The sequence below is a fragment of the Gastrolobium bilobum genome, unplaced genomic scaffold (genome assembly GCF_033153095.1).
Source record: "Gastrolobium bilobum isolate Gb01-03AN ecotype WA unplaced genomic scaffold, APGP_CSIRO_Gbil_v1 utg60587, whole genome shotgun sequence".
NCBI lineage: Eukaryota > Viridiplantae > Streptophyta > Magnoliopsida > Fabales > Fabaceae > Gastrolobium > Gastrolobium bilobum.
This window is the reverse complement of record NW_026898726.1, coordinates 12,501-36,842: the sequence shown is the minus strand read 5'-3', so window position 1 is coordinate 36,842 and position 24,342 is coordinate 12,501. Positions and strand designations below refer to the sequence as shown.

At 34.2% G+C, this 24,342-nt stretch overlaps 2 protein-coding genes and 1 non-coding gene across 4 annotated transcripts in view; 2 read left to right on the top strand and 1 right to left on the bottom strand.

Moving 5' to 3' along the window:
* The first annotated feature begins 3,665 nt into the window (after window positions 1-3,665).
* Window positions 3,666-16,798, top strand: LOC133283598 (uncharacterized). 2 transcript variants are annotated; one of them, XM_061480478.1, is made up of 19 exons: window positions 3,666-5,104; window positions 5,602-5,913; window positions 6,052-6,216; window positions 6,334-6,451; window positions 6,516-6,673; window positions 6,865-7,456; window positions 9,790-9,854; window positions 9,989-10,090; window positions 10,181-10,323; window positions 10,989-11,044; window positions 11,150-11,814; window positions 11,923-12,113; window positions 12,235-12,541; window positions 13,300-13,587; window positions 13,719-13,828; window positions 14,830-15,160; window positions 15,687-16,094; window positions 16,188-16,428; window positions 16,507-16,798. In XM_061480478.1, exons 1-19 carry the CDS (start codon window positions 3,683-3,685, stop codon window positions 16,530-16,532), a joined length of 5,700 nt encoding a protein of 1,899 aa, XP_061336462.1. In that variant the 5' UTR covers window positions 3,666-3,682; the 3' UTR covers window positions 16,533-16,798. The 2 variants fall into 2 exon arrangements, with proteins under 2 accessions (XP_061336462.1, XP_061336461.1); XM_061480477.1 differs by having other exon boundaries at window positions 6,817-7,456.
* Window positions 16,799-19,383: 2,585 nt separating this feature from the next.
* Window positions 19,384-19,455, bottom strand: TRNAC-GCA (transfer RNA cysteine (anticodon GCA)). The gene has a single exon. It is a non-coding gene; the product is annotated as a tRNA-Cys (tRNA).
* A 2,689-nt stretch (window positions 19,456-22,144) lies between these two features.
* Window positions 22,145-24,342, top strand: part of LOC133283599 (pyruvate dehydrogenase E1 component subunit alpha-3, chloroplastic-like) — a 3,713-nt gene continuing 1,515 nt past the window's right edge. The window contains exons 1-2 of the mRNA XM_061480479.1: window positions 22,145-22,636; window positions 22,985-23,765. Of these exons, the coding sequence (XP_061336463.1) occupies window positions 22,397-22,636; window positions 22,985-23,765 (1,021 nt within the window). The 5' untranslated portion in view covers window positions 22,145-22,396. The remainder of the gene's footprint in view (window positions 22,637-22,984; window positions 23,766-24,342) is intronic.

Here is a 24,342-nt window from a genome sequence, read left to right as displayed (position 1 = left end):
TAGGTCTGGCATGGTTGGATGATCAGGTATGAAATCATCTTCTGTCTACCTAGATTAGCTAGAAGTTTTTGCCACTTTTTTTGTGTCCTGTTTCCTTGCCTTTTAGTCTTCTTGTTGCATCTCTTTGCTTCTTAGTAATAAGGGTAGTTAAAAGGATTTTGTTCTTGCTCAGATGCTGGCAGTTCTCACTTCAACTGGACAACTGTGTTTATTTGCCAAGGATGGAACTGTGATTCACCAAACTAGTTTTGCTGTAGATGATGGTATTGGAGGAGATGATCTAGTTTCTTATCATACTCACTTCATCAATATATTTGGAAACCCTGAGAAAGCTTATCATAACTCTGTTGCCGTAAGAGGAGATTCTATTTATATACTTTGTCCAACTCATCTTATTGTTTCTCGTCTTCTCCCTTGGAAAGAGCGTATTTTGGTTTTGCGGAAAGCAGGTGACTGGTTGGGTGCCTTGAACATACATGGGAACGACTCTTTATGATGGCCATGCTCATGGGGTTGTCAAGATATTGTGGTTAAGACTTGCTTGAAAGGATGCTTTTAGTACACCAAGTTTGAAGATATTTTATTTAGCTTGAAAAGTATTGAAAGAGGAGGTATTCACTCCAAAGTCATGCAAAAAAATAATTTTTTTATTTCTTAATTTTAATTATTTTTTTAGGTGAGTCAAGTAAATTTTTTTTTTTTAGAATTCGAATTTTGTTCCTTTAATTGTTTGTCCATCTTGAAATTCATATTGTCATTTGAACCAATTCTTGATATATATATATTTTTTTTTGAAAAAAGTAAATTTTTAATTTTAATATTTCAAATTATAATTTACATACTTCAAATCTCATTTTAAAGCTTGCAAACTGAAGTTTATATGCGAATATTTGATCAAATCATATTTTAAATAAAATTGAAAAAAAAGAGAGACTTTTTTGTAAGTTCGAATCATGATTTACAAATAATAATTTAAATATTTTAGCAATTCAAAAATAAATGAGTCAATCCTCTTTGAACAAGTTTCAAGTAATGCCTTTTTGCAAATCTCAATACTTTTTTGTTCACGGTATTTCTTTGTAGGGATAGCCTCCACTAATTTAAAACCTCACCCCACCTTCCGAATTGACTCGGGTCAATCCTGACCCTTCTCTTCTGAGGGTTGAGATCACAAGTTGGACCCTATATACACATCGACTCCTCTGACCCTTAAAACTCGGCCAAGTTTCTCCGACTTCAAGTCAGATGGGGTTATTGCATGTTTTTTTTTTAAAAAAAAAAATCCATGAAGCAACTTCGTTTTATTAAAAAAATAAAATAAAAATGCTTGCAAACCTAAATCTAATCGTTCTCTTCTCTCCCAGCGACCTATATGTCTTCAATCTTCACCTCGTAAATGTGAATCTTCTAGAAAAGGTAAGAATTATATCTATTCAAATGAAATCCGTACTGTCGTCGATGGAAAACAAAAACTCATTCTTACTTCTTTTAAATTTTCCTTTGTCAGGGACCTTCTCCAAAGAGACAAAATCGGGTCAGCGTATTGATCCCATTGGAATATGAGTTTTGTACTTTGATATCTTGATACTTTAATTAGGTTGTGTAATATTGACTTGTGGTTGTAATTAGAGAATTATGTTAAGTATATTTTGAATCTTTGATAATTAGTGGTTTGTTTTTTAATATATTTATATATGATATATATATTTATATTTTTTAATATATAAAACCAGGTCAGCATAATGACTCTGTAACCTCCAATTGAACCCGTGACTCTATGACCCCTGGCCTCGGCCGGGTCGACGACCGGGCCGGGTTTTTAAACACTGCTAATATACACTTATGCACACTATTCTCATCACATAAGTTTCTTACTAATGTTGGTAGTATGACCCGCAATGAGATATACAATAACAAACATATTTATTGTTAAGCCTATTAATTGTGTATTTAGATTAATTTATTTTAGAATTTTAAAAAGTTTTGTATACAATTTTGTAATAAAATCTAAAACAGTAATTATTCTTTTTTTTTTAAAAATAAATAAATAAACCAAATATGCTTCGAATCACTTTCCTAAATTAAAAGTTAAATTTTGCATCGATATCGATCCATGACCTAATATTACATTTTGACACGTTAATTCTAAAAATTATTAGATTTTGACTCATTAAGATATATTTTGATATTAATTAATATTTTTAATTTATGCAGAATATATTACATTTAATATTCAATACTTTAACAAAAAAATGAAACTAAAACTTATAATACTCATAAATTTTGCAAAGAAACATAAGATATAAATATCTACTACTATATTTTCAAATTAAAAATCTCTTATATATTTTGGTAAGATTTAGTCTGTATCTATTTTTAATTTTTATTATTTTAAATCATAAATCAAATCTTTATTTTTTCTATTAAAAATTATAAATTTTAATTTAATTTTCCTAACATATGATATATGATACGTATTGTATCGCACGAGAGAATATCGTATCGTCATGATACAAATCATTTTTCGATACATCCCACGATATGTATCGTTATACTTATGAATCGTACCGTATCATATGAATTGTATTGTGTATCGTACGATACTGATAACTATGAATGTCAGAGTGTGACAGAGTATCAGGAAACAAACACGACATTTCATATTTTTTAAAATGTCGATACAACATAGGCTATTGCTACTTTGCTCTCCCACACTAATTAATTCTACTTTATTAATATAAGTAAATATTGTTTCTCATGTTAAATGATATTATTTTATAGGAGAAATAATATCCCCCTTAATATAATCTTAAAAAATGCTACTTATATATTAAGAAAAAAATATTTATACTTTTAAAGAATATAATTTTATGTTATTTTAGATTCTAACCTTTTATTTCCGTCAATCAACGGTTATGATTTATTGAATCAAATTTATTAATTAATTAATAATTCACAATAAAATTCAATAAATCCTACCCGTTGATTTACGAAAATTAACAGGTAAGATCTAAAATGACACCAAATTATATCCAAACTTTTTTCCCATATATTAATTTGGGTGTGCTTTTTCTACCGTCAATGTTGATAACTTATCTACATTGCGCTCAAAACTATGTTGTTTTGAGACGGAAATCAAAGTATTTTTATAATTATAATTTATTTCAAGGTTAAATAGTCTTTTTCATTATAATTTTTGGGGAAGAATATTGTGACAATCAAGCTGTGTTACTACCAAGTGACTACCAATCAATCTCACTGTTAGATCGATTATGTTGATCCAACGGTTATATTTATTTCTATCTTTGTATGGTCATGATTCCCCAAATTTAATATTTATATTTATATTCACCTTTGTATAGTTATAATTTTTCATATTTAATGCTTTCACTTTAAATATGGGGAATCATGACCATACAAAGATGGAAATAAATAAAACCGTTGGACAAATATAATCGATCTAACGGTAAGATTGATTACTAGTCAGCTGGAAGTAACACAACTTGATTTGTCACAATATTCTTTCTCATAATTTTCAATTTTTCAACTTAATAACGTATTTTGGGAGCTAACGTAGATAATTTATATACGTAGAAATATTAAACCCTATTAATTTTGCCGAAATTTTCAAATCAGTCAATAAATTTATTTCTTCGAACACATCACCGGTGAATCAACTTCAATGGAGCTCGACCTCCACCCCTTCATCGATTCATCCACCTCCACCGACGACGACGGTGGTCATCACCGGACCATCGACGAGATTCTCAATGACTGTGACACATCGTCATCATCACCCTCTCCTCCTTCTTCACCCCAACCCTCTCATTCCCTTTTTACTCACTACAATTCCAATCCCCATAAACCCACGCTCTTAGAAGAAAAGTTAGTTCCACCCAGACCCGGTTCGTTTTCTCGGGTCAAACCGGCTGATTCACCCGATGACCCGTTTCGCAGCAGGGTTTCGCGCCCTTTCTCGTCTCTGTTGAGTGGTGTGAGGTCGAATGCGAAGCCCGGTGCGGCGCTTGCCGCCGCCGTCGCCGCTTCTAGGTCTGTCCCGACGCCGCATGCGGCGGCGATTAAGTCCAGGAGGAAGGTTGCAGTTGCGGGAAGTTCTGAATCGAGTTCGGTCACTGGTGGCGGCGGCGATGATTCTGATGTTTCTTCAAAAGGTGAATTGGGTGGTGAGTTTGGTGAGAAATTTGATAATGGTTCTCAATCTTCCATTGTTGATAACTTCGATCAAGTGCAGAGAAAAGTTGAGACTATTGAGAGTGTTGTTTCTGTTCCTGAGAGTGATGTAGAAATTGCAACTAATCAAATGGATGATTCAAAGGCTGGTGGTGCTGACATTCAGGTGCATAATGATTCTTCTCTAGTGAGTGAGGAGAAGAGAGATTTGGATGAATGTTCTGCTACTCCTTCCTTGGATGAGGTTGAAAATGGAGAGGAAGGAGATGATCATGATCATGATAATGATCCTGAGAAGAATGTGAATTTTGCAACTTTTGATGATAATGAAGAAACTAGTATTGCTTATGTTGATGTTGGTGATAAGAGAATCACTGCTGAGGATGTTTTGACAGATATGGAAACGGAAGAACTAGTGAATGGTGGTAGTTGTATGGATGATATTAAGAATGAGGCCAATGTCAGTGGCTGCCGCGGCAGCGATGATAGTAGTTCAATAGGTGATGTTTATGTTAGCGAGCTAGTGGAAGAGAGACTTGGGAAGTTGGAAAGCAGAAGGGCTGCTAGGAGAGCAGAGAAAAAGTTAGAGGCTTCAAGGAAGCCTCTTGAATTGGCTGAAGAACTGGAGAAGAAGCACGCTTCAACTGGTTTGCATTTGGAAGAGGGTGCTGCTGCCCAGCCAATGAGGCTCGAGGGCGTTCGTAGAGGGTCCACAACATTGGGATATTTTGATGTTGATGCTGATAATGCTGTCACGAGGGCCATTTCATCCCAAACATTCAGGCGCGAATATGGTTCAGCTCAAGTCTTGGCAGTTCATGCTAATTACATTGCAGTAGGAATGGCGAAAGGACTCATTGTTGTAGTTCCCAGTAAATATTCTATTTATCATGCAGACAACACTGATGGAAAGGTTGTTTCCTGATTCAATCAAACTTTTTAAACTAGCTCAAATTCAGTGTTCAATGAATTATGAAAATTTTCATCTTTGTCTGTAAATATGTCTAGTGTGATATGAAAAATAATCACAATTAATTTAATATTATGTTTTCTTCCTTCTTTTAACTTCCTAAATATTCTGTTAGATTTGCTTGGAAGTAGATTCCATCAGTTTTTAACCAAAGTATCTGAGTTGCTTGACATAACGAATGAGAAAGTCAATATAGCAATGCAATTTTTTTTTTCAGATAAAAAAGAATGAAAACAAATGAAAATAACGATCTCATAAAAAATTGTTCAAAATCCCCTGAACATATTATTAGTAGTGTAGAATAAAGATGCTGTTTGAAATATCACTTGTCCACGTATATAAACTGTTAATGCTGGTCCTCATAAGTTCAAGCATTTGTTTGATTGAGTTTTGGTATCAGATGTAGCTTCATTTATCAACGTATGCCATTTACTTGTTAGATGTCGATGCTTGCTGGTGATCGGTTACATGCTCCAGTGACATCCATGTCCTTCAATCAGCAAGGAGACTTTCTTTTAGCTGGTTATGGTGATGGTCATGTTACTCTTTGGGATGTACAGAAAGGTGCAGTGGCTAAAGTTATTAGTGGAGAGCATACAGCACCAGTTGTACATACATTGTTTCTAGGTCAGGATCCTCAGAATACTCGTCAATTTAAAGCAGTCACTGGTGATAGTAAGGGTCTGGTTCTCTTACACAGTATCTCAGTGGTCCCTGTGATTAATATAAATATATTCTCCATCAAAACTCAGGTATGTCATATTTTGCATTAATGCGCAAAAGATTAGTTCAGCATTGTTTTATGGAGGGGACTTGTGAGTTAATTCAATCATCAATATCCAATTATCTCATGTTCCTCTTTTTTGTTGAACTTGGTATTAATTTCCTAGTGTCTTCTTGATGGGCAAAGAACGGGCTTGGTGCTATCAGCTTCACCACTCCTTTTGGATGAATCTTCGCCTGGGGGAGATGCAGGTTGGAAACTCTTCAATGAAGGCTCTTCTTCGGCTGAAGAAGGTGTGGTTGTATTTGTCACCCATCAAATTGCTTCTGTGGTATGAAACTCAGATATTTGTGCTGGTTCCATGTACCTTTTATCCTGTAATTTTTTCTTCAGCTTTGTGGAGACTTCTTATGCATTGTTTATTGAAGATACTAAATCTTTGTTATAGGTGCGGCTGAGTTCTAAACCGGAAGGCTATCCTAAACTCTCTAGGCCAGATGGAATTCGGGAGGGTTCCATGCCATATACTGCATGGAAATACATGGCACCAACATGTAGTTCTACTGGTATGGTTTCATTTTCGTATAATTCACATTTACTTCTTTCTAAATAATGCTTGCTCTCTTGTAGAAAATATGTCTGCAGAAGCTGTTGAAAGAGTTTCATTGCTTGCAATTGCTTGGGAACGGAAAGTTCAGGTTGCAAAGTTGGTCAAGTCAGAATTAAAAGTATATGGAAAATGGTCTCTTGACACTGCGGCTATAGGTCTGGCATGGTTGGATGATCAGGTATTAAATCATCTTCTGTCTACCTAGATTAGCTAGAAGTTTGGCCACTTCTTTGTGTCCTGTTTCCTTCCCTTTTAGTCTTCTTGTTGCATCTCTTTGCTTCTTAATAATAAGGGTAGTAAAAGGATTTTGTACTTGCTCAGATGCTGGTAGTTCTCACTTCAACTGGACAACTGTGTTTATTTGCCAAGGATGGAACTGTGATTCACCAAACTAGTTTTGCTGTAGATGGTATTGGAGGAGATGATCTAGTTTCTTATCATACTCACTTCATCAATATATTTGGAAACCCTGAGAAAGCTTATCATAACTCTGTCGCCGTAAGAGGAGCTTCTATTTATATACTTGGTCCAACTCATCTTATTGTTTCTCGTCTTCTCCCTTGGAAAGAGCGTATTTTGGTTTTGCGGAAAGCAGGTGACTGGATGGGTGCCTTGAACATGGCAATGACTCTCTATGATGGCCATGCTCATGGGGTTGTTGACCTTCCTAGAACCTTGGATGCCGTACATGAGGCCATAATGCCCTTCTTGGTGGAGTTGCTTATATCGTATGTTGATGAAGTGTTCTCCTATATTTCAGTGGCATTCTGCAACCAAATTGGAAAACTGGATCAATCCAATGGTTCAAATAGTAGAAGCAATTCAGTGCATTCTGACATAAAGGAGCAATACTCTCGTGTTGGTGGTGTTGCTGTTGAATTTTGTTGTCATATCAAACAGACAGACATCCTTTTTGACAAAATTTTCTCCAAGTTCATCGATGTTCATGTTCAACAGAGAGGTAACCCATTGTCTTAGCCTTGTGTGGTAGGATATTGTTACGAGGACTTCTCTTTTCATTTCACTTTGTATTTTGATCCCTGCTGACACAATCCTCAATTATTTCTTTTGGTCAGAAACTCAGCATTATTGTCTAATAACATAATGAGTTTTGAAATAGACATGGGCTAACTCTAAGAGGACGAGGGAGAAAAAAACTAATCCATTTTGTAAATTAATGTAAGTAGAAATTCATTCTGTACTTCCTAAAACAAAAGAGTTATCATAATACATCTTATATTCTTTCTGAGTGTACTAAATTTTCTATCTATGTGATTGAAATGAATTCTTTGAATTTTCCAAACATATAAACAACAAAAATCTTCATTCCACTGTGTAATCTTTTTCCTTTGGTAATACAAAGAGTATTGTAATCTATTATGAGCTATTTAATCCTATCAATACTATTTTCTTTTTAATCTATTGGCAAAAGATATTTATAACAGAGGGTATTTCAGTGTTTGGAAGAATATTAAAAATAAAAAGCAACAACAACAACAACAAAACTTTTTCCCAATAGGTAGGGTCAGTTACATGATCAAATGACGGCATCAGTGTTCTGTCAAAAGTCAAGTTTTCCGGAGAGGCCATTTATATCTAAGCAGGGTAGTTGATCATGCTGGTTCGCGGTGTGACTGCAATGTTCCAATTGTTGCATCGTGTTTTGATGTTGTGGCTCCAAATTGTGGCTGCTACTTCCACAGGTGGGTAAAAACCGCACCTTGCCCCCATCTGTGTGATATACCTAGTTTTTTCAGTTTTTTGTTTTTTTTTTGTTTTTTGTCATTCCGTAGTGTGTTCCCCAATCCTCTTAGGGTTCCACACCGAGCCTTCTCCCCATTCCACTTCCCCTTTATTCGTGAAATTCGTCATCTCCTCTCTCCTGTCCTTCACCTCCCATCTGTTGCCGTCCGTCATTGTACGTTATCCATCCCCATCTGTTGTCGGCTGTCCTGCCTCTGATCGTTTTTGCAGGTCTTGACTTCCTCTGTTTTATTATTATTATTTTTGTATTGTGTTGTGTAATTGAGGGTTTAGGGGATTAATGTTAGACCCGTTTTTATTCCTATGTTCCTAGCTGTCCCTTTTTTATCCTTTTCTTCTTTATCTCCCATCTCTCTTTCGTTTTCCTTCTTTTCTTCTATTTCATTTTTCCTTTCAATCTTCTTTCTTTTCCCTATTTGTTTATGTGTTTTCTTTTTCTTTTTTCCCAATATTTTATTTTTATTTTATTTATTTATTTTATTTCTTACCTTATTCTTATTCTTTTCTGTCCTCCTATATATCCTTATTTTTATTCTATTTTCCTTACAATTGTGTATTTTTCTCAATCTTTTTGTAACTTTTTTTGGGTTCATCAACCACCGACCCCAACTAGTTTGAGATAAAGGTATTGTTGATGTTGATTGTGTTGTGTAATTTACACTTCACAGCCGTCTGTTTTTGCAGGTCTGTGACCTCCTATGTTCTGTCCTCCATCACTCTTTTTATCCTCTGCATTATGCAATTTACATTCACAGCCCTATGTTATTGACTTGTTCCTTTTGCCTTAAATTTATGGTGATTGTGTGTCTTTTCAATGTCACTATCAATGTCTTTATCAATTTTCACTGTCGTATAAACTATTAATCTTGAATGCATAATCTTTGGCTTAGAAACCATTTCACTATAGCTTTTTTGGGATCAGTTGCTCCGTGCTATCCCAGATTGGCAACTATGGATCTAAGTCCTTTTTAACGGTTTTGTAAAGAACCAATTCAACCCAAAAGCTTAAACTGTTAGGTGAAGGCCCATCAATGGTTTATATGCTTCTCTAACAGGTTTCACTTAGAGTTGTTTTTTTGGTATTGGGCTGCCTCTAACTATTGGGTTATCCTGCATCTGATTAACTTTTTTTTTATTGGGGCTTTTATTGGTCTTATTGGTCTCATTCCTACTTTCTTTCTCTAAGAGATTTATTCCTGATCTTATTTAATGAATTCTCATCTCTGCAACATTGACCTTATGCTATTGTTTGCACTTTAGTGACCAAGTGCCCAATATTCAGTAGCATAGAAAGACTATTAAGAATGGCATAAAGAAAATTGAAGGTCCAGTTAAAAGCTTTTACTTTTCATCGATGCATGGTTGCATTAGTTAAATGAATCTGTACTGAAGGTAATTTTCACAATTAAGTTATTGAGTTGACGAATGAACTACGAAATATGAAGTTTACGGATATGCTCTCACATTAGTAGTCTTCCCTTTTCCAACTTTGAATGGATAACGGTGTAAATACTATAAATTTTTTTGCAGAAACATTTTTGGAGCTTTTGGAGCCATATATTTTGAAGGACATGCTTGGATCTCTACCTCCCGAGGTATTGGATCATGTCAGGCTTTTTGGCCTAGTTGGATGATATGTTATCAATATTAACTTTTTTGTTTTTAAATATATATTCTCAGTTGCTATAATATCTTTCTTCTTCTTTATGTTTTGTCCTATTTTCTCAAGATTATGCAAGAACTGGTAGAGTATTATAGCAGCAAAGGGTGGTTACAGCGGGTTGAGCAATGTGTACTTCACATGGATATTTCATCCTTGGATTTTAATCAGGTTCTTTTAGATTTTTTAAAATATTTATCTTTGTCATTCATTTTTTTATTGGCCTATCTGGCAAATGGTTATATTTGATACATTTCTTAGGTTGTCAGATTATGCCGGGAGCATGGACTATATAGTGCCCTGGTGTATCTCTTTAATAAAGGATTAGATGATTTTAGGACACCTCTGGAGGAGCTGTTTGCAGTCTTACAAAATAGCCAAAAGGAAAGTGCTGCTGCTCTTGGGTATGTTGCCTTTCTCCTTTTTGATCTATTATTCTTGTTTTTCTTTCTCTATATCCATGTATGACAAGTCATTGGAGAATACCAATTTATGGGTTTGTGAATTTTTTGGATTTTGTTTGTATACTTATGAATAAAACTTAAAAATATAAATCTTTTTTCTTTTTGAGAAATGTAACTATAATAATTAATAAGTGTGGTAAAAACTAAGGTGGTGGCAGTGCTAATTAACGATGGGGATTTTCTCTAAAAAATTTCCTACTTCCAACAAACCTCCTCCCCCCCCCCCCCCCCCCCCCCCCCCCCCCCCCCCCACCAAAAAAAAAAAAAAAACAACAAAACAAAAAAAAAACAAAAAATAAAATAAAATTAACTATTTGTTATTCATTGGCTGCCAATAAAAAAAGAAGAAAGATCATATTGAAAATATGCCTGAGTGACACTTTCGAGCTATGACCTTATTTTAACCCAGTTTTGACCTTCATAATAAAATTTTAGACATTTTTTCAAATAAGAAATTGAATTGGAGATGGGTTACAATTATTCAATGGCATTCTCTCAAGTTTGTACAAGTAAACCGACAGCAGTTTATTCACTGCATTTCTTCTCAGTGAAAATTGTAAATGGTTAAATCTGTATTTTTTCTTATTTGCATCTCCTTTTAACAGGTATAGAATGCTGGTTTATCTCAAATACTGCTTTACAGGTTTTGCCTTTCCACCAGGTAATTTTTTTCATGTTCTTTTAACTTTATTTTATTTTATTTTCCACTTTAAAATATTGCAATAATAGTACTTAAAGATGATCCATCTGTTGCATATAATTGTAGGTCGGGGAACTATTCCTCCTCAACGCTTGCCATCTCTTAGAAAAGAACTTGTAGAGTTTTTGTTAGAGGATTCTAATACTCTGAAATCACAGACAGTTTCAGACTTTGTGCCCAGACGACCCTACCTGAATCTATATCATCTCTTAGAGTTAGACACTGAAGCTACATTAGATGTCCTCAGATGCGCTTTTGTGGAAGATGAAATTTCAAATGCCTGCTCATCCTTGCTGAATTCAGCCAATAAATCTATTGTGGAAGCAAAAAAAGAAAATAATAATGATACTGAAACTCAAAGTGCCTTGGTTCAGAATACAGTAGATGTTCTCGTTCAAATAATTGATATGAATGTTTTTCCAACAGATACAACCTCAAATAGTGGTGATGGTGGGTTGATAAAAGAGTGGCCTTCAAAGGACATAGGTTATCTGTTTGAGTTCATTGCATATTATGTTGCTCTCCAAAGAGCTAGAGTTTCAAAGGATGTGCTGTGTCAAATATTGGAATATTTGACATCGGATAGTTACTTTTCAACTAATGTTTCTGTTCATAGTTCAACTCCAAAAAATAGAGAGAAGCAAGTGCTTGCACTTCTGAAAGTACTGCCTGAGTCAGACTGGGATGCGTCATTTGTGCTAGACCTATGTGAGAGAGCCAAATATCATCAGGTAGGTACATTGTCCATTTTTATGATACTGTCATCAGAACCATAGTAGTACTAAATATTGACTTTTATCTGGTTAAGTGATTTTACCTGCTCTTTTGTTGGGTTTTAGGTTTGTGGATTGATTCATACAATCAGACATGAGTATGTGTCTGCATTGGATAGTTATAGGAAAGATGTAGATGAGCCTGTTCATGCCTTCTCCTTTATCAACAAAGCATTCTCACAGTTGACTGACAATGACCATGCTGCTATTCGATCAGCAGTCATATCTCGAATTCCTGAGTTGGTTGAACTAAGCAGGTAATCCTCCTTATTAGCTTTACTAAAGTTGGATTCTTTTGGCGGGTTATACAGCATTTATGGTTTCTTAATTGCAATCTGTGTGACCTAAATAGATTTACTCCTTTCTAATTGCTTGTAGGGAAGGTGCATTCCATATGGTTATCACTCATTTCAGTGATGAAAGTTCCCATATAATCACTGAACTTCACTCTCATCCAAAAAGTCTTTTCCTTTATTTAAAGACGCTCGTTGAGCTTCACTTATTTGGCACCCTAGACTTATCTAATTTGAGAAAAGATGATATTATGAATCCCCCTAATGGAAAGCAGGTTAAGGATCACCCACATGGAGTCAGTGATTACTTAGAGAATATATCTAATTTCCCTAAGTACATGCGTGAAAATCCTATTCACGTACCTGATGATATTATTGAGCTTTATGTAGAGGTGAGTTTTTGTACCAATTTTTTTTCTTGGACAAGATTAATTTGATTTTTAATTTTATTCTTTTTGCCATCTAGAAGTAACTTGATTGTTAAGGCTTAGTGTTTTTATGTGTTCTTGGGATGTATCATGCGCCAGTTTATGTGTTTACTGCTTTATATCTCTTTTAGGGTGCATTTCATTTGCTAAAAAAAATAAGAGATAACACAGTAAAAAAATTGTGCTTTCTTTGATTGTTCAAATTATGTTGGACAAACAGCAATTCAAGGGACAACACCGGTATCTAAATTTTTGTTATCCACTAAATTAGGTTACAAAGTCCAGTCCACAACACAAATGAGAAAAAGACCAATAACCCCTACCCCTTCATTATCCCACCCCTGTTGCATGCAAAACAATGCATAATACAAAAGGTATTATAATAAATTTTGCATTATTCTATCCATGAATATCACAAATTATGAGTCCCATTCATTGGTCATCAAATAGCTAACAAAAAAGATTGATCTATGACTCAACCACTTGTGCTGCTAGGTTCTGTTTGTCTTGTCCCTCAATATGCATCAAACACAATCTTAAATATTCTTGTCCCCTGAGGATTGGGGTTGGATATAGAGACCTTATTTCACATATATTTTTTATGTATTTAGGCTTCTTTTTGCTCTCACTTCTGGTAAAATTAAGTTTTTAGTCAAGGAATTTGTTGCTGTAGTTGTAGCAATAAATTTTTAGTTTTATTTTTTCATGTTTTTATTTTGCAGTTATTATGCCAGTACGAAGGTGGTTCAGTTCTCAAGTTTCTGGAAATGTGTGATAACTATCGCGTGGAACATTGTTTACGCTTGTGCCAAAAATATGGCATTATAGATGCTGCTGCATTCTTATTAGAAAGGGTTGGTGATGTTGGTAGTGCTCTTTTACTTACACTTTCTAATCTGAATGATAAGTTTGTTGAGCTTGATGCTGCTGTGGAAGCTGTAGTTTCAAACCATTGCTCAGGTGGTTCTTCCCATATGGAAGTATTCAACACCGTTTTAAGAACAAAGGAGGTTTGTATATCTGTTCCTGGAATTGTATCATTTTAATGAAGCTCTTAAGATGCAAGTATGCTTTGATGGGTGTGCTTGTGTGTTTGATGTATTAAGTAACCTAATATTTTTAGTGGTTACTTATCCAATAGGTGAATGACATACACAATTTATTGCATGCCTGTATTGGTCTGTGTCAGCGGAACACCCGTCGTCTAAATCCTGAGGAGTCAGAGGCACATTGGTTTAAATTACTTGACTCGTAAGTTTAATATCAGCATACATTTCCTTTCATGTGTTTTATTTATTGATTTATTTGTAGCTTATTTACATGAACTTTTTTCTCCTAATAATCATGATGTTACAAATGTTCTTGTATGGTATATAATTCATAATATCCATGCTAAGATTATAAGGAAGATACAGGTTCAAGTTGCTGTTTGTTGTCCTGTGAAAATTAGAAAGCAGGAACCTTAAGTAAAAAAGGTCAAGTTATTGGTTTGAGGGGATGAAGTCATGGTTCCAAGGTATTCCTGATTGATGTAGTCTAGGGTACACTCTTCATCTAGCACTGGATCCTAAGGGCATTGGTTGGCACTGAGCAGTGCTGGAAACATGTCCAATTGAAGTGTCTTGTACCATCATAACTTACATGGCCGTTGTATGGCATTTTTAATGTACAGAAATGAAATGGTATCAGTAACATTGAGGTATTCAAGATAACGGGTAATATTTAGATAATTTACAGGGATGATTTTTCTGTTGCTCTGAATAATCACTAATCACTTTAAGTGACTTTTAATCTCAATATAGAGGGTAAGGTGAAATTGAAATTTATTATTTTCACATGAATGTGGTCTAGCAATGAAATGACGGTTTTTTTTTTTAGACCTCATTTCTTGCATTTTAGAGTATAGTACTGATTCTACACCCAAGCAGAGGTTGTCCGGACACCTAGTGGTTTTTCCCAAAATAAAAGAAAAGAATAGCAGTGATTTTATAATTATTTTGGCGAAAGTAAAGCTGTGACTTTTCATGTAAAAAGGGGAAAACAAAAAGACTTTTGGACTATGGAGTTCCAACTATTTGTAATAGTGAACTTGGAAGTATAATTTAATGGAGACGAAAGTGACTTACAGAATTCTATGAAGTTTGAATATAATAATCAATGAACCAAATGTCTGAACAACAAGCTTTTCTAAATTTTAGTCCCTGACAGTTGGGAGCTCTTTCAATAGTAACTACCCTTTGATTTTCATTCAGGTTTTGTGACCCATTGATGGATTCATACGTTGAAAAGAGAGCATATGAAAGAAAAAAATATCTTGGAATGCTATCTGGATCAGCAGATTCACAATTGGACAAAGACACCAATAAAAGCAGTTGGAAAATGTCTAAGTCCCGAAATGGTCATATTTTGAGAAAATTGCTATCCCAGTTCATTAAAGAGATTGTCGAAGGAATGATAGGTTTTGTTCACCTTCCAACTATCATGTCCAAACTCCTGTCTGATAATGGTAGTCAAGAATTCGGAGACTTTAAACTTACTATATTGGGTATGCTGGGAACATATGGCTTTGAAAGAAGAATTCTGGTAAGGTTAACTTGTTAATTTTATTTTTTAATATTTTAAATTTGATTTTCTAATCAAGCTTTACAAAGCATATTATTCTTCATACATTTCCAGTTAAAATTGACCAATTGATTCTTTAAATAGAATCTTGTCTGAATCTGCTGGAAGAAACATGACAAGATGTGTTCAAATCTAAATTTTTATACTATATATTCTTATGTATTTGTTGGCAATTCTTTGGGAGTTAAGATATTGTTGTAAACTTGCACTTTTATATGAGTTTTATATTGTACAGGTCTGAAGAATGCCACAAATAAAATAGTGGATTGGGGGATTTTATTTCTTACATTCATCTTGTTAACTCTAGATATATGTAAACTTAGTGGCATTTTCAAAAAGAATGAGTATCAAGGTTTTTCATGGACAAATTACAGTCTCTTCTTTCAAAATCTTACAGTAACAGATAATTTGAATTTCTTCCTTTTATTTTCAAGGGGTTTTGTGTTTTGTCCTGATTCTCTTCTCTTGCTGCTCCTTCTGCACTTAGGATGCTGCCAAATCCTTGATAGAGGATGATACGTTTTATACCATGAGTTTACTCAAGAAAGGGGCCTCTCATGGATATGCTCCCAGGAGTCTAGTCTGCTGTATTTGTAATAGCCTCCTTACAAAGAACTATGTTAGCTCTGGAATTCGAATTTTCAACTGTGGCCATGCAATTCATCTCCAATGTGAAGTTTTGGAAAATGAGTCATCAAGCAAAGGATCTTCATCTGGATGCCCTGTATGTATGCCTAACCAGAAACGCCAGCAGTTTAGAAACAAATCAGTCATTGCAGAGAATGGCTTGATCAATAAATTCTCATCAAGACGCCAATACCCTCATGGAAGTACTATTCATCCACATGACAGTGATTTGTCAGAGAATGTATACGGACAGCAACAGATATCCCGGGTAAATAATATAAACAAACCTCTATGTCATCTTTTCAATTTAACGGCCTTGTCCCGACTTTCCTGACATTTAATATTGGTCTTGCTTCTGCAGTTTGAGATCTTGAACAGCTTGCAGAAAAATCAGAGATTTCTGCAAATAGATAACTTGCCTCAGTTGAGGCTTGCCCCACCTGCTGTGTACCATGAGAAGGTAAGTAAAGTGACAGAGTTTGTGGCTGGGGAAAGTAGCAATAGTTCTGCAGTTACAGAAAAACATAGTAGAAACAAGCAAAACCGGGAGCTGAGAGTTAAGGGTTCATCAATACGATTTCCTTTAAAATCAAGTATATTTGGTGAGTAATGTTTTTTAATATATGTTATGGTTGTCTTTAATAGTGTTGAATTCTGACACACAGGAAACTTAACTGCAGGCAAGGAGAAGAAAAATAAGTTGTGACTAACTGTTATATAAGAACAAAGAGAACACTGAAGGCAGAGAGATTAAGCACTAACAACTGTAAAGGCTAACAGCAGATATCTTCCCTCTTAGGTTTTCTGTATAGCTACGATATTTGATGTATTTCTCAATCCATTATTATTCTTTTGTATCTTAATCTACGTTCATGTTAATAACTGTTGTATCTATATTAGGTTTTAATTTGTGTAAAATAGAAAAGCCATTTTAGTGAGTTTAGGATATTCAAATAATGTGATGAGATATTATGCCTCTTTTCTTTCTTTCTCTCTCCTTTTTAGCCCTTTCCATCCATTTTTTGTCTCTTATTTTGTTTCCGAACAAAAGCTTTATCCCTTTTTCTTACCCGCATTATGCAATTCTTTTAATGTTGGGGTAAATGTACCAATTTATATGTTCATAGGCTGATGATTGTATCTGAGTTTTACTTACAAAAATAAAACGTTCTCAAACACTCTTCTTAGTCATACATAATATTTTCACTGGAAAGTGAATAGTACTAGTAAACGATGAAATATTGTGAAGAAAGTATATTTTGTGTTGTTTTATATTTAACATTGCCCTTTATAAGTCTTTTTAACTTGTGTGGTGTTTTTTATTGGTTTTTTTTTTTTTTGCTGTAATATAGTTTTTAAAACCTTTGTAACAATGAGTCAGGCTTGTTTTTATCAACATTTTAGGAAAGTTGTACGTAGCACTTATGACTTATATACAAGTTTTTTTTTTTTTAAAAAAATATTACTTATATGAGATTATATGTATGAGACACAAGTTGGTAATATATTTTTTTCGTCATTATACAAGACAAGTTATATGTTAAGTTCACAACTTGTAAGTTGCGGCACATATCGACAAAATCTTTATGAAAAAAAGAAGTTAATTATGAATTGCATGTGGCTTGAATTATAATGAAAACCGTGGTTATAGACTAGTGTTTCAAAATCTCGTCCCGTCCTGGGACCGACCCCGTCGGGTCACTGACCCCTTCTCTATGAGGATTAGGGTCAGCAGTTAGACCCTATATGCATGTTGACTCCTTTAACCTTCGAAATCTCCAGTTGAACCCTGACTCACGGGTCAGAGGGAATCACTATATTTTTTTAAAAAAAAATATCTACACAAGAAAAGACATCGTTTGGTGTAAAAACAAAAAAACAAAAATTTGTTGCTGCCTAGATCTAGAACTAGATCTGAAATCTGAATCGTTCATCTTCTTCTTCTCCTGTGATTTTCTCTTCCAGACCTAGTCTTCCTGATCCGGTGATCTCCTCACCCATTATGGTGGTTCCTCCTATTCTTTTCGGTCTTCTATCTCCCTCTCCTCTGTCTTGTTGGTTCTTCTCTCACCACTGTTAATTTATCGTGCCACCACTTCTCCTTTGCCATTCTCTTTGTGTAAGAGATTTCTTTTCACATGCTGTTGTAGGTACGTGAGAAGGACAAGGAGGGCTTGAGTTAGATGATATAACTTTTCATTAACTCCATTGAAATATGTATTTTATACTTTGATAGTTTGATATTTTCATTAACTTGTATAATGTTGACTTGTGAATGTAATTAGTTGAATTATGTTAAGTAAATTTTGAATCTTTAACGATTGGTGGTTTGAATTTTTCATATATGATATATATTAATATTTTTTAATGTATAAAATCGGGTCAGCAAAGTGACCGAATAACTCCTCGATTGAGAACCCATGATCCCTGACCTCGGTTGAATCGATAGTCAGGCCAAGTTTCTAAACACTGTTATAGACAACAAATTGCTTCAGTAGTGCTTTTAATTATTATTGGTTTGGTGATGATCAATGTAAGATGTGATTATCATTTACGATTTCTATCATTAAAGTTATTAAGTCGTGTTATATGCATATGATTTTAAAAAATAATAAAAAGTTAAATCAGTTTTATAAGTCATGATTAGTGTCTACGATTTTATACAAGTTATATTTTGTTGGAAATTAAATTTGAAGTTGCACTAAACTAGTGAAAATAAAAAACAAAATTTGAAGTTGCACTAATCCAAAATCTTGCAAAGAATGTGAAAGAGGCTCCAAACAAAAAACAAATATATAAATCTGGCTTCTGATGGAAGAATGGTAGCGGACATATCTTGGCAGTTTCTGAATTCGGGTGCTGTCAAGGTTAACACGGATAGGGCTGCGAATGGTAATCTTGGTGCAGCTGCTTGTGGGGGGTGTCATTCTTGATGAGTGCTTGGTGGCTTTGCGTATAAATTAGGAAGATGTACTTCATTCAAAGCAGAATTATGGCGAGTCCTTAGAGGGTTGGAGATGGCTTGAAATGCTGGACACCGTAACATCATTATTGAAAGTAATTCAACAAGTGTGATCACTGTGCTCACTAGAAATGATGCAGCAGTTAGTGAGAATCATTTGATTTCTCACATAAAGACATGAATTGATAAAAACTGGTCTGTGATTTTCAAGAATACTCTGAGGAAGATAACTCGTGTGCAGATTCACTGACGAATTTCATATTAAACTATGAGGGGTAGGAAGGCTATCTTGTATGGTAGGAACCTCTCTTGACATCCAATTATTGTTGCTTGGTGATCTGTGTTTTGAGAAACCTCGTGTTTGAGTTGCAATAGTTAGGTTTCTTTTTGTGTACTTTATTTATTTAATGTCTTAGGCCTTTTGTTTACCCAAAAATAAAAGATAAAATTAAACAACATAGGAAAAATATTCTTTTTAACTTACCTTTTTTTGTCTATACATTCGTAATTATTGAATGCCAAAAAAAAAAAAACTTTTTTTTTATCTTTACGTTATAGTTATTGAATGCAAAAAACGTAAATATAAAAATAAGAGAGGGCCCAACCGGGTTCGAACCGGTGACCTCTTGATCTGCAGTCAAATGCTCTACCACTGAGCTATGGACCCATTTGTTAATAAATTTATAGATATAAATGATACTCATAAAAATTTATTGAGGAGGGACACATTTGAGGGGATGAAAAGGACTTGGAACTTATCCACATGCAGTGACATGTCGGCAGGTAACGAGGCTCACATGATCATTCCATTCAACTGTGATGTTCTTCAATTTGAAATTCTATCATAGCCAAAGTCTCAATCCTTATTTTCACAAACACATCATTCACACCAACCCATTGGAATCTCCAATAAATATTGTTGTAGCAAAACCAAGCAGTCAACTTTTAAGTGTACTCATTACTTAGCCCTTGTGAAATATAACCATCTCACACAGAGCAAGATCCATACCCTAACCCAAGAATAACTAGCTTGCTTCAAATTTGCTCCACATTGTTTGGAGGCGTGATGTAATAATAAGAGAATTTATACACAAATATCCAAGTCCTTTCCTACTTGACAAAATGACAAAAGATACTATAGTGTTGCATAAGAAATCAATTATACTCAACTTTTTTTTTTTTGCTTGTTCCCCTTGTCGGAATGCATATTGTGCAAGTGTAAGAATCATGGCCTTTTTGTAATTTATATTTATCACCAACCTATCATTTTAACTTTTCAAATATACACCATGGTCCTTTGAAAATTTGTAAAATTAAGTCAGTTTAAAAAAGAATTTAAGGTGTCGCTTGAACTTTTTGTAACATTAAATTAGATGAATTTGATGTTACTTTTTGGATCTCTGATAAAACTATTATGGTGTTAAAAAAAACTAAAATTAATCGAAAATGTATCTTTAGACAAGAATGGCTAGTTTATTCAATGGGAAAAATATTTGTCCTTTTAATTGACACAACTTATATCATTTCACTCTCACAAGGAGGTAGGACCCACACCTTTATATTTTTTTATCCACTCTCTCTCCTCCTTTATCTATCTCTTTGTCTCACTTAAAATGACATAACTTTACATCCTTTAAAATGATACACATTTTCCCCTTATTCATTATATATATATATATATATATATATGGAAAAAAATATTTCTGCAGTTAATACAGATAAGTTATCTGCATTTATTCCCAAAACAACGTCGTTTTGGTATTGAAATCTTAAAAAATTATAAATATAAGGACTATTATAACCCTGAAATAAATTAAAATTACAAAAACACCATAATTTCTGCCCCAAAACGATGTCGTATTGGGCTTACTGCAGATAATTTATCTGCAGCAACTGCAGAAAAAATAAATCCTATATATATATGGAAAAACATTTTTTCATGTTGCATGAGAATTCAATTCTCATGTTGTGATCCTTCGTTTTGCATGCAAAACTTTTCTTTTCTTTTTCATTTTTAATAAATGTGGGGTTCACCACTAGTTGAGTCACAACATGATAATTCAATTCTCATGCAACATGAGAAAATCAAATTTCATATATATATATATATATATATATATATATATGAGGTAGGATCCTTTGACACCGGTGTCAAATATCAAATTTGACAACTCATCTCAGAGCCGTTAGATCAAAAAAGATCAACGACTCTGATTTTTAAGCATGTGACACCATTGATCTTTTTTGATTTAACGACTCTGAGATGAGGTGTCAAATTTGAGATTTGACACCGGTGTCAAAGGATCCTACCTATATCTATATATATATATATATATATATATATATATATATATATATATATATACACACACACATATATATGGGGAGGTTATAGTTATTACTTCTTATTACTAAATTTTAACTGTTGATTTTCGTCAATCTAACGATTATAATTTAATGAAAATTAATAATTAATTAATAAGTATGACCCAATAAATTACAATCGTTAGATTGATGAAAATTAACGGTTAAGATTTAGTAGTAAGATGTAGTAAGAAAAAAGAGATAGTAACTATATCCTCCCTATATATATATATATATATATATATATATATATATATATATATATATATATATATATATATAAGGGAGGATATTCTCACCTATGAAGCACCGACACTTCAAAAGCTTTGACGTGTCATGTCCGACACTCCGACACTCTCCGACATGCGTTGTAGAGACTCAAAACAAAGTTCAAAGGTTGTGTTGCGTTGCGTTTTTAGTTCCAATTATTTGATTCGTTGGATTACGATTACTATTTTATTGAGTTTAATATAAATATTTGGGATATTTTATGTTTCTTTGAAAATTGATGGGTATTATAAGTTTAATTTTATTTTTTTGTTAAATTATTGAGTATTAAATATAATATACATTACATAAATTAAAAATAATATTTAATATCAAAACGTGTCCTAACGTGTCGAAATCTCGCATTTTTTCGAATTAACGTGTCGGAGTGTCTCGTGTCGGTATCGGTGCTACATAGATTCTCACTACCAAAATTTTCTACTACCAACTCACTACCTTTCTATTTACCATTGGATAAAAGAGAAAGAATGCTAAAAAGTTTTTAAAAAGAGAAAAAATATTAATCCAATGATGATTAGATAGATAGTAAGTTAGTAGTGGAAAATTTTGGTAGTGAGAATATTCCTCATATATATATATATATATATATATATATATTATATATATATATATATATTAATATATATATATATATATATATAATGGTTTAAATATGTGAATGTTAATGTAGGAAAAGTTGGTTGGATTTTGGTGGCACCGTCTTCTCTCCTCTTAATTATTTGTTGGTTTGTATCAAATGATATGGCCACAGTCACAGCAAAATCCACCCAAAGTCGAAGACGATAATCTCCAAGTTACACTCCCTCGTTTCCTCCGTCCCCTTAATTGTCTTGTTTCTGTCTACTTATATAACACCCCATTTTAAGTTCTTCTTACTTTTATGTCTCACTTCACAATATAACATTAAACACACTAAGTTTCTTTTTGTTTTTTTTTTTTTGGTTGCAACGAGAATAATGTCTTTCACTGCAACCAAGTTTGCACACCCTCCTCTTTCTATCAGTTCCAATACACCCAGATCCAATGAAAAGCCTCTCTCTTTCTCCTTTGATCTCTCCAGAGCCAACCCCTCTTCCTCTTTCCTTGGATCCACTCAAAAGCTTCTTCGCTTCAATGCTTTAACTAAGCCTCTCGCTCAACGACGTTCATCATCATCCCCTGTTGTTGCTGTTCTTCTCAACCCAACCTCCAATCTGGTAACCCTTAATCCTTCTTTGTTCCTTTTCGTATGAAAAATCTATGCTTTCTGTGAATAGCTATTGATTCTCTGTGATGGGTTTCTTAAAAAACTGAACTTTCTACTCAATTTACCTCATTGGAATTGAACCCAGTTGGGTTTATAAGCTGCATGATTCAAATGTCAATTTTTTTTTCTTATTATCTGAGTTATTGTTTACTCTGGTGATATAGATTTTATGGGTTCCAATTGGCTTTAGAAATTCAGGTTATTGAAAAAAGTTTGTCTTGTGCTATCTGAGTTTGCAATTTTTGTTTAGGAATATGTTCTTTGAGGCTATAGTTTTTATCTGGATTTGTGCGTGCAGCTTATTACTAAAGAGGAAGGGTTGGAGCTCTATGAAGACATGGTATTGGGGAGGTCCTTTGAAGATAAGTGTGCTGAGATGTATTATAGGGGGAAAATGTTTGGTTTTGTTCACTTGTACAATGGCCAAGAAGCTGTGTCAACTGGATTCATCAAGCTTCTGAAGAAAGAAGATTATGTAGTGAGCACCTATAGAGACCATGTTCATGCACTGAGTAAGGGGGTCCCCTCTCGGGCTGTGATGAGTGAACTCTTTGGGAAGGCGACGGGATGCTGCCGAGGTCAGGGCGGTTCAATGCATATGTTTTCAAAAGAGCACAATGTGCTTGGCGGGTTTGCATTCATCGGTGAAGGAATTCCAGTGGCCACTGGGGCAGCATTTTCTAGTAAGTACAGAAGAGAGGTATTGAATGAGGCAGATGCTGATCAAGTGACACTGGCATTTTTTGGAGATGGGACTTGTAATAATGGGCAGTTCTTTGAATGCCTAAACATGGCAGCTTTGTGGAAATTGCCAATTGTGTTTGTGGTGGAAAACAATTTGTGGGCTATTGGGATGTCACATCTCAGGGCAACTTCAGATCCTCAGATATGGAAGAAAGGGCCAGCATTTGGAATGCCTGGAGTTCATGTGGATGGGATGGACGTTTTGAAGGTCAGAGAGGTCGCAAAGGAGGCAATTGGAAGGGCTAGAAGAGGAGAAGGACCAACTTTAGTCGAATGTGAGACGTATAGATTTAGAGGACATTCATTGGCTGATCCTGATGAGCTTCGTGACCCTGGTGAGCTTTTATTTAGATAATATCTTCTTCCATTATTTTTAAGTACGTATGTTGATGTTTCTTTGCATTTCTGGTGGTATCTATTTTCAATTGCACTATGCATAACTGTGTTAGAACCAGTGACCTCGTGGTAGTTGCTTTTGTTGTATAGTTTGCTTAACTTACTAGCTTCCTACGAATTTGACCAATTGTTATGCTTATCTAATTAGGTGATTTGTAATCAACTTGCCATCCCCCCTTCCCCCCAAAAAAGAAAGAACAAAACAAAAAGGTGGTTCTTAGGCTTTTAGTCATTGGCTCTGTATAGATTAGCAATATAAATTGATGGAGTTGAACTTGCAGTCATAAACTCTAAAGTTGTTAATGGTAGAAAAGAGGTACCACTTTGTTATTGGGTCTTGCAAATGTGTATAACTTTATTGGAAAAAGAAATCCAATTGGATCAGGGTACTATAATTAATCAGTAAGTGAAGAGTTCTCTAGCCTAGCAACTAATTCTTAAACTTTAGTGAATAACCACAAATTTGGAATGATTTTAAGAAAACAAGTGTTTAGGCTTATGATACATTTTGATCCC